General features: G+C 36.8%; 1 protein-coding gene across 1 annotated transcript; it reads right to left on the bottom strand.

Moving 5' to 3' along the window:
* Positions 1-211: 211 nt before the first annotated feature.
* Positions 212-9854, bottom strand: LOC141611421 (DNA polymerase kappa). Its single transcript, XM_074429950.1, has 14 exons — positions 9593-9854; positions 8159-8331; positions 7830-8003; positions 7546-7669; positions 7361-7461; positions 7159-7245; positions 6644-6739; positions 6425-6545; positions 5694-5822; positions 4242-4333; positions 3625-3736; positions 2168-2478; positions 1228-1559; positions 212-613 (listed from the first exon to the last, which is right to left on the bottom strand). The coding sequence occupies exons 1-14, from the start codon at positions 9693-9695 to the stop codon at positions 496-498; spliced, it is 2073 nt and encodes a 690-aa protein (XP_074286051.1). The 5' UTR covers positions 9696-9854; the 3' UTR covers positions 212-495.
* Positions 9855-10998: the final 1144 nt, after the last annotated feature.

Below are 10998 nucleotides of genomic sequence, written 5' to 3'. Positions count from 1 at the left end.
TAGACCACAATGTCAAGGGATCAGCTTCAGGCAAGAGCGGGCGGCTACTCCGCTAGACCACAATGTCAATAATGCTCATTTTTTTCAAGTTTTCACATTACTGCACTCAGAAAAACGAATTCGAATCTTTAGGTGCTAAATCAACCCCTCATCAAATGATTTGAGTTCTCGATGTTAACGGGTCAACACAGCGAGTAAACCAGGCTATCTATTGGTACTTAATTCTTGTAAATACAGTGAATCTTTGTAACCAACTCTTCGAAATGTCAATACAGGCAAGTTTTGGGATAAAGCCCAAAACATTCTTGTCTCACCAATATGAACAAATTACAAATTCAAGAAAACAAGCTTTACAAGAAGAACAACATATAATTATTTAGTGGTACATTAGATATTCAGATCCCTGCCTTTCTGCTCCCTTATCTAATCTCTTTTGCTGTGAATGCGAAACTATACACTGCAAACATTTACAATTTACATTTAACATAAACTTTCTTACATATTTTGAGTACGCTTCTTGAAGAACTTATCAATAGGAATATATTTGCCTTGTTCTGCTGTCGACTTGCGTTTTTTCTGCCTGCTTGGGCTACCATGGTCATTCTGAATAGCCCTAATACAAAGCAGAATCGATAAAGAAATAAATAGCTGATATCGCTTCACAACATTGTCTATCATCATTCTTCTAATTAGGTTTTTCAGTGTGACAGTACAGACAACAAAGCATGAGATGAGAATGAAGAGGGGAAGCAAAACTTGTGCTCTACGGAGATGCAATCAAATCTAGGAAAATTCACTTTGATTTTCTGAGATTTGAGCTAATTGCATTTTTGATCCCCTCGGGTTTTACAAATTCAACTATGGTGCTCGGGTTTTACAAATTCAACTACGGTTCACATTGGTCGCCTAGATTATGGAAACCTTCCCTCTTTCATCAAGGTATAACATAGTCACAGTTCATCTAAACTATATACTCCGTATTGGCAATACTACGTACTACACTTCAGCTCACATAATTAAGAAATAGCTCAAATCTCAAATAATAAGTGGAAAAATTCTAACATTACAAGGTACTCTTCCAAGATCATCCTGTAAAAACAATGAAATTTTAGCAAACATCTGACTGATTTCAGTGTGCTCCTAGATTAATGTCTAGTCCAATTCATGGCGCATTATCACCGAAAAAAGTTGTGTCGAGATAGTCGAGGGATGAGGGAATGTATTTACCTTTTAGGAGTATTCGACAAGTGATTTGCCAAGTTGCTACTAGAGCACTGTTGCTGCAACCTTTCAGCAAGATGGAAATCGGAGTGCTCTTGCCTTTCATGAACGAATTCAAGAGGCATTTCGATCCCACAAATAGAACATTTATAATCATCCACCCATTGAAACTGAGCTTGCAAGGATGAAGAAGGGACCGCGTCATCATTCATAGCATTAGTACACTCGGATGTATCGGTCTTTTTGTAATCATGAACAGGTAATCTGATGTCAGAGGATTGGCAGGCATCAGGTTCCCGTAACTCGGAAACATGAACAATTGGTGCAAGAGAGCTATCCTGAGATAATAATGGCAAAAAGAAAAAAGTAAACTTTAAAGATATATAGGAAATAAAACATGGTTTGCTTAAAACGGTTTTGGTATTCAAACAGCAGAAAAACGCAGAAAAATTTTCATTCTGGTGACCTAAGGTTTTGAGCTAAGAACATGGATTTTTTTTTTATTTTGGTGTGAGGATTGAGCTTAAATCTAAATTTTAACACTTCATTGTGCTTAGAAATAGCATTAATTTACGACAACTATAATGCCACGGCTCAAAAACCCCTCTTGCACGGCTTTCGTTAGAGTGAAGTCAGTGAACAGGATCATCATTGTTTCTACACTAATAAATTCCAGTGGCATCATGCATAAGGTCCGTGGCATTATGCTAACCGTTAAAATTTATATGGATTTTTACTATGTTTTCAATTGTCACCGAAGTTGAAAATTTTCGAAGCTAAGTCAGAAAAAAACAGTATTGTCCAACGCTCCAACTCCAACATTCACTTGACTAAAGTTGTACTCCGTATTAAAGAAACCTTAGCGCGCAAAAGTGGAATTAGCCCAAATCTCAATGCACCAAATATAAACATTCCAAAAAAAAAAATCATTACTGTCAAGACATACTCTTGCTTGTATATTACTGAGAGGGTCGATCTTCCCTCTCACATCTTCATCATTATCACTAATATAGCTGCTGCTACAACCCAAATCTGATAATTGATCACTGGTGAAGGCATCTAGGTGGACACCATCAGGAAAATGATCATAATCATCAGCGATATTATTTATGACATCACTATCAATCAATTTTAAATCATCAGAGCCATGGGCATCTCTTCCAGAAGCATCCCCTTTAATCACAAAACTGGTGATGGATTTCTGTGAAGGATCAGATGGACCAACATTATCTTCGCTAAACTGAGAAACTCGCAGACCTGTCAGAAAACCAGAATATTCAACAAGAACATCCTCAAAATTACAAATTTTCTCTAACAGAAATCTAGGAGGCACAGGAATGCAATCGCACAAAATTATCAATGGTAGGCCAAGAAGGCCAGAAGGGTGAGACCAGCGTACGCAGAAAAACAAGGTGACCACTTCTATATGTTTAAAACTGTAGCTTATCGATAATCTATCTACACATCCAACAATTTATAATATAGCAATAATTATAGTAAGGTCAACTATTGGAGTTAGGACTGTAGCCCTGTAAAATTTGTATTAGAATTACTATTTTCTTCCGACACATCCCCTGATACAACAGAAAGCTATTATTTTTCAGATTCACAGGTTTAAAAGACACAAGTCATGCTGTCAAGCAATACCAATCATGAAAAACAAGAATGACTTTCAAGAACGGAAAATATAATAAAGAACAGCCCGGACTTTAATAGCTACCAGCCTACCACTATGCATTAGTGGGTTAAATATTCCACAAGTAAAGGAAACGGGAGACAAGGTGACAATTTGTCAATTCTATTTCCAAATCAACCATCTTGTAAAACTATTTTTCAAAATGATCATAATAAGTCTTGAAAAAGAAAATGAACAAACGCTGAATTTTTGTTAGCTAACGTAGTTATAGTTGGTCATGCATGATTGTGTATATAAAATGAGCCATCTTATTGTTATATAATCATGTCAATTGTGAAACTGACATTGGAGTAAAACTTAGATGTTACTAAATGGAAGCAACTTGAAATTGTGTTTTTGTAGAATGGTTACTTTTCAAAGTCACAGGATTTATAATAATTTTATGGAGAGAGAAAAAAAAAAACTGAATTCAAGTTTGTAGTCTGCTCTTTTAGTAGTCGATTTCAAAGAGGAAAGGATCAAAGGACTTGTGTTGCAATTTGTAAGAAGAACAGAGCAATGGAGAGAGATATGCGGACCACAAAAGAAGAGGAAGTGGAGGAAATCAAGTTGTGGAAAGAAGAATATCATGTTTACAGTTTAATGGCTAATTTTGGTAAGTCAAGAAAGTAGTTTTGGAAGATGGTTAATTTAGAAAACAGTTTTGCCATAATAGACATTTTGTGAAAAGACCATGAGAAGTGTATGTAAAAGTGAGACTGATTTACCCATAAGTCTTAAAGATGCAGGAAGTTCAGCTTTCAGCAGTTTCTTAGCATGCCACAATATATCCTCACTTGAACATATGTACTTCTGCAATGTCACAGCTCTAGTTCGAACCTGGACCCAAAAAATCAAGTCATTCCGCATCTTCATGCAATTACACCAAATACCCAAGCACGAATGAATGCACAACACTATAAAATCAATGAACATATGAAAGAAAAAAAATGTTGGAACTAGGAAATAAAGAAACAAGAAGGTTGGGAGTCCTATACAGCATCAATTTGCAACAGTTGAAGAATTGTTCATGATATGTTTCGTGCAAGGATACATGCAAACACATGTAATGGTGCATCTGCATGCATTTGCTCATATTTAGGGTGGAGGCGAGGGACCATCAAGTATCTATGTTACTCCAACTCGGCTGGAAGTGTCTTACAAAACACGGTGTTGGAGTGTCGGCAACAGTCGTTTTGTGAAGAAGTTTCGTGTCTTTGTCATAAAATGAAGTGTCAAAGTGTCGTATTGTGTCGGAGTGTCGGACGCGTGTCGCACAGTTAAAGTGAAGTGTAAAACTAACACGACAGGAAAAAAAAAGTGAGAATAAAAGAGAGGAGCAGACCTCAAAGCCCGCAGTTTTCAGTTTGAGTGTGAGATTCCGTCCATGAAGTTCTTCCTTTTGCAAATCAGATGAAAGCATCTCCGCAAGTTCAGCTGGACAAAAAACCATCCTAAGTAAATTAGCCACGGAAATATTAGCCTTTACTGTATTTTTTTTTTCTTGGATAGCATTCAATAGTACTAGTGTGACTGGAAGGTAGCAACGTTTGAGAATTCAGAAGTACGCAGATTACTTGAGTAGTATTTTCATGGCTCAATCGGTACAAGTTAGTAGAGCAAGAGACTTAGTTCACTACGGAGTACAAGGCATAGTGCACCTCTGAAAGTGAACTTATGAATTTCTTCTTACATCCTAATTTTATCAGGTATCACACATTTCAGCTCAATGGAAAACAAGTGAGGGCAATAGATACTTTGGCTGTCCATGTGTCATTCCTTGTAAAATCAAAACTATCCCGGCTCATTTATCACCTTTTCCCATTCAAAATGCCAGTTGCAAGAATGCAAAAGCTCTTGAACAACCAAAGAAAAGCATGTATATGGAGATGGAAGCAGCAATCATGATTCATTCAAGCTGAAGGCATAGAACTCAGTGGGACAAGAGACATGTAGAAAATCTAAACCACCACTTGGTTTCATATTATACAAATCACTTGCTCAATAACCACAAGAATGAGAAAGCCCAAACAAAGAATGATTAATGCTCCTCTGAAAAGAAACCGGGAGAGATTGGGTAATAACCACATCAGTTTGGCATAGACACGGTTTGGCATTCTGTACATATGATTGGTACTCCCTCCAATCACATTTATTGGTAACGAGCCTTTTTGCACAAGTTTTTAGGCAAACTAGTAACAAGGGTAAACCCTCATACTGCCCTTGGTTTAGATGGTGAACTAAAATAACCAATGGCATTTTGTGTAAATATTGGGGGTTTTGTAAGGATAAGTTGGTCTAAGTAATTGCTTAAAAAGGAATGTTACCGTTGGATTAGATTGTACTAAAAAAGAAAATATTTACCATTGGATTGGATTGGATTGAAGTAAAAAAATAATTTCAATCAAGAATGGTTTTTCAGCTTTAAGGCCCTTTAATACCAAAAAAAAAGGAGATAAAAAAACTGATCAGCTTCAGCTTTAATGACTTTTACAGGCAGTGATGATTAAAAATTGTGAAGGTACTACCGATGTCAAAGAAAAAAGTGACTTATGCACGTTAAGCACCCGTTGTAGAAATGAAAGGGAGAAAAGATTCTAAGATATCTAAAGATGGAACATGCCAGCCGGTTTGAAAAGGAAGCAGCAGAAATAATAGATTTTCCTAGTTCTTAAAACCATTGTTTAGGACCCTGGAGCATCTATGATTTCGACAGAAATTATTGTCTAATATAACAAGCCAAAAGTACTACATAGATAATGACGGAGCCATATTCACATCATTAGTGCATAATTACCTAACTTTTGATAGAGAAACACTTCATCTCTAGTTGCAGAAAATGTTCTCTCATTACTCATACTCTTCCGCAGCCTCACTTGTGGAGTATCGGTGCTTCCCAGCCCCAGTCCGACAGAGAGAAAAAAGTCTGCAGTAGAATATGATATTGTCAATGGTATTTGTACATCAAATGTATATATATAATATGTTATCGTGTTATGGAAAGGTCAGATTATTTATGGAGCATGTGAGACAGAGGGCCAATTTGGTTTGTTGTAGATTTTATAATTACCAGTGCAACATCAAGTTCAGCTTCCCATGCACGTTCTTTATCAGAAGGTTTGGCATAGAAAAGATTAAACATGTACTGCCTCCATACAGCTTTTATTGGCCTCAATTGACTTTTGTCATCAAGTTGTTCAACCTGGACCATTGTGGTAGAGGAGATAACTAAATCTTACAGATTTTGAGCAAGGGGTGTGTTGGAAGTAGTACTCCCAAAAGCTGCGGCATTATTTTTATGCATGTAGACTAAGTGGTGGTACACTACGTGCGATTTATTTCATGGTTTTTATTGTATCGAGTTTGACTGAGTAGATTACAAGCAAAACTTCTGCATATGTTTCTTATCTCCTGCCTTCTTAAAATTAACAAGCTTGAAGGTAATGTCAACTTGTGCTATATACACTCGCTGAAACATTTCATATTAACAGATGAAGATAGCAGCACTATAAGAGACTGATCAGAAACCTGCTGAGGACTGAGAGAACAAAGCACAGAGGAAGCCTCCCTTCTGAAGAAGATCCTGACATGTCTTAATTTCAAAGACATCCCTTAAAACATTCTCAGTAACCTTACCAATGCCCCCAATCTGTTGAAGGAACAGCAAAACATCAATAAAATAAGTATTTACTTCCAATTCATTTATCTAGTACAATAAAATCAGAAGTAAGACTTACAAGAAAATACCTTTCGTATTGGAAGGGAGGATATGAATGTCATAACAGCCATTCTATCATTTGGCAAAATGAACTGTCCATTTGGCTTGTTTATATCTGAACAAACCTGTAAAAATATATAACATTACCATAAAATTAATTTAGGAAGTATATCAGAGAAGCAGAACCTATGAACAGCTCGTCCAATTCTCAATTCTTCCCCTTTTGAGGATACACACGGAGTATAATTAGTTGCTCAAGTGTTCAACAACAACTTTCTGATATAGCTCAAGCCTAAAGTTAAACACAAAGCTATAATTTTACTGGAAAGTGAAATGAATGTAGTTTACTATATGTAATGACTCTATATCGACTCAAATTGACAAACATTGCAATAAAAGAAAGGCCGAGTTGATCTACTTTTTCTATATGAACCAAAACCTGGTGAGTGGTAGATCATGCAAAAACGTAAAATACTTTGTTCACTTCGTCTTTAAACTTTAAATTACAGGAATTAACATCACATAAGAAAGTTAATAGAACCACCTTAGCAAGTAATCGATTTGGACCCACACCAGCACTACATGTAAGTCCTGTTTCTTCAAAAACACCTCTTCTAAGCTCTTCAGCAACCTTAGCAGTAAAGAGTAATAAGAATGTAATTTTTTTTTTTTGCACAGAGTAATCAGCTTCTACACGTTAGGGAAGGGAGAAAAGGAAACCAGGGACTTAATATCTAGGGATATACCTCGTCACTGCTCATCTCTCTTTCACGGCAAATCTTGGTTATATCAAGGTATGCTTCATCTAAGCTGGCAGCAATGAAGTTCTGGTCATATTTCTGATACACTGGAGATAGCAAAGCAAACTGGATTAATAAGTGAAGCAGCACATAAGACATCAGAGAGAAGCCACATCTTAAATACCTCTAACCTTTTTTAGTTAAAGAACTATAATAAGTATACTTCTTAAAATCCACAGGTACAAAGATTAGCTCTGGGCACAATCTACGTGCGATAAAGCCAGGCATTGCAGCACGAACACCAAATTTCCGTGCCTAGAAGTGAACAAAATCTTCATATGAGAAAGTTAATAGCCTGGTGGACAAAAGTCATTACATCCAGATGTTTCCCTAGACATCAATTAATCAGTTTCTCAGTATACACAATTTGCTTATAAACTTAAATTCTGATAAATAATTTCCAGAATTCCTCCACCTCGTAATTAGCAGTAGATATCATAGACATGCCGCCAACAGCCATCGGCTTTCCCTTCAGCGAAGGGTTGCTTAATGTTTCAACAGCCGCATAGAAGGCATCCATATCTACATGAAGCCAAGTTCTTGTCAAATCACGTGTGGTTTCTAATTCTGTGATTCTTCTCTCAGCAACCTGGCCATTTTAAAAGCCGTATATAAGATTGGTGATCAAGAACTGATGCCACACATATGTTACGTACAGAAATACATGTATGACTAGGTTCCTGAAATTAGAAGAAATAGATGAACTAAAAAATTTAAAAACAGTTATCCATGTTATATAAGAACCTTTTGATGTTGAGCTATTTCGGCAGTTGTAAGCTTTGCACACCGTGCACGCATGTGTTCAATTTTCTGCCTCATCAAAGCCTCCTTACGTTCCTCATTTTCAAAATACTTTGAGCCTTTGCTCATTTCATATACTATTCTTTGCACCTTTTCCTTGTCAACCCCATCCATACCTAAAATGAAAAGCATTAATCAACAATTTCCCATCAACTATGGAAAAGAACTTTGTTCAACAGAATAAGCAGAGTAGAAGAGACAAATTCATATCTGGCCGAGAGACACACGAGAAAAGCACATGCTCCTGGACTAAAACTCACAACAATGTAACCCTATTGAATTCTTCTTTGTAGACTGATTTCAATCAGTCCAGTTGGATAAAGTTTAGAGAAGATCAAATCAGTCTATATTAGCGATTCTGTACCACTTATTTGGGGAAAGTAAAAGGCAACCCAATTGCCTTTCTAGTCACAAAATCTAGCAAAAACTCTGTACATTCACGAGTTTAAACCAACCTAAGCGCAGACTCCATGTGCACTCTGAAAATTCTGAATGTCTCCAATCACAGAATCAGTTGAATGCTATCAAGATTCAGAAAAAAGACCTCTGATTTCATCTTCACCGTCACATGTCACGTACCAACATCTAAAGAGACGGATCACTAGCGACACTGAATTAGTGAATCCTAAACATAATTCAAGACACCCAAAAACAGATGGAAGTGGATAACATCTAAGTGTTGCAGCTTGGACTACTGTTTGCTCAACAAGCGTATGTAAGATTCAATTTTTTCTCGAGGCAACAACATAATTCTCAGTTAAGGTAATACTCAATTACTCAAAGGACACTGGCTGGGAGGCCTAAAATTTGAAAAGTCGACTAGCAAACAAAAACGATATTCTAAAGGAAGACCTGCATTCGAAAACCAAACTGTACGTTTAAGTTTTCCCTTGACCAAGATGCAAACATTGCTGAGCAAACAATAATCCAAGCTAGAACACATAGCGAAAAACAAGAAATTTAACTTAATTTTTTGTAGTTTCAACTCCGATAAGTCAACAACTGCAAATCTGCAATAGGGTGACAAATAATTTACACCCAGTAGATTAGATTAATAGTATATTCATGGCTTTGATTTTACCAACAAAAAAAATCCAAGAACCCCAACAAAACCAATACTCTTTCCGTCTCAGTCATTTGTTTATCTTTTATATTGATTGTGAGGGGTATTTTGATCAAAGGTAAACAAATGCAAATGATCAGGACGGAGGAAGTATAATTTGCTAAAATGCATTCAGTAAGTACAACGGCCTTATAATAGCTTATGCACGATAGTGTCTTAGGGGAGACGAATTGGACAATTGGTTCAGAAATGTGTGTAGCTGTAATATGTTGTAATTAATTACGAAAATAACAAAGGTAGAATAATGAAAATACCAGCTTTGGCGTTGGTGTAGACGGTATGATAAGACTGCCATGGTTTTGAAATTGAATCGTCGATGATTGAAGTTGAAGACTCGCTCTTCTCATTATTCTCCATGTTTTATTGTCAGATGGAACAAAAAAGTGAGGGATGTTAGGAGGGTATATAAACTGCAAAACGAGAGTGATATAGCGTATTAGCGTGAGATAATTGAGAGAAAATTTGGGCAATTGCTTCCGATGTACTCTTCACGACTACGTCTAAATCCAGAGGGTCAAATAGCGCTGTCTGATTTATTTTTTCTTAAAAAAAAAAAAAAAAAGTGTAGTTTGCGGGTCAGGCGAGATGTCACCGGTGTAGAGCTGGAGTGCTGGACAGCGGATCGAGTCAGGCTGAACTGGCAACGGGCCAGGCCTGGTCAGCCCTATCTCGGGACTGGCCCATATGAGAAAGCGGGGCGAGCCATGCTACATTGCTACCTCATGTTTGGCTGGGGAGTGGGGACCGACTCGTCATGGGTCAGGTCGGGCAAGTTGTTTTTTTTTGTTCCACAGGCCAAGCGGGACGGAATATCAAAATTGAAGATCAAGCCCTACACTAGTGGTGAGTCGGGTCGGTCAAGAGTACGGGCCGAGTTGGGCCAACACACATACCTTTGTCCACCTCTACACCGATAGCAACTTACTGATCCGAAGATGTTGCTTTGTTTTGGTATAATTGTTCATGCTAAATTTGGCGGAATGTTCTAAAGTGTCCAGGAGTTTCAAGTGCTTTTTGGAAGTATCTGGAATACTCTAGAAGGATATAATCTTATATATATATATATATATATATATATATATATATATATATATATATATAGTGATAAGTTCTTTACAAGTCTTAATATCTTTTGAGTCCTAAGTCTTTATTAGGGCCCTTGGATTAGGAGAATGGAGAGTGGAGATTTGCCTACTTTAAGGCCATTATAGGCGTGAAAAAAAAAAAGAAATAGGGTGAGCGGGGAGAGAGGATGTGTTTGTCAAGACAATTGGCTATTACCCACTGTGCACACACAAACACATGCATAATCACTCAACAACCTTCCTCAACACATTTCTAAACATACTCCACCAAAACAAAATTTGAAAAAAAAAACTTATCAGACTGGCGAAAATTGAGAGCAAATCCTACTTTCTTCATTTCTCATCTTCCTTTATCACTTTCATTATCGCCTTCCTTGATCATCTTCCATTATTATCCTCCAAGCTCGTAAACAAACAACAAGACCAACGTCCAACGTAAAAAATGACGGATTTGCAAATGGTTCCATTTGGCCATGGTAATTATTGGATTGTTTTTTTTTATTTTGTTCATGTTAGTTTATATATCATATTTTTATGAAAACATTAGGTTAGATATTATTGATTGTTTAAATATG

The sequence above is a fragment of the Silene latifolia genome, chromosome 11 (assembly GCF_048544455.1).
Source record: "Silene latifolia isolate original U9 population chromosome 11, ASM4854445v1, whole genome shotgun sequence".
Lineage (NCBI taxonomy): Eukaryota > Viridiplantae > Streptophyta > Magnoliopsida > Caryophyllales > Caryophyllaceae > Silene > Silene latifolia.
Note: the sequence above shows the minus strand (reverse complement) of the source record. Positions and strands in the feature narration are given on the sequence as shown.

What these genes read in the sequence shown, in the direction of transcription:
- LOC141611421 (XM_074429950.1), bottom strand. Translation starts at nt 9,695, where the DNA reads ATGGAGAATAATGAGAAGAGCGAGTCTTCAACTTCAATCATCGACGAT. An exon ending in TCAGTAATATACAAGCAAGA is followed by an intron (nt 1,560 to 2,167) that starts GTATGTCTTGAC and finishes TTATTATCTCAG; the next exon opens with GATAGCTCTCTTGCACCAAT. An exon ending in TTGTCGAATACTCCTAAAAG is followed by an intron (nt 614 to 1,227) that starts GTAAATACATTC and finishes GCTTTGTATTAG; the next exon opens with GGCTATTCAGAATGACCATG.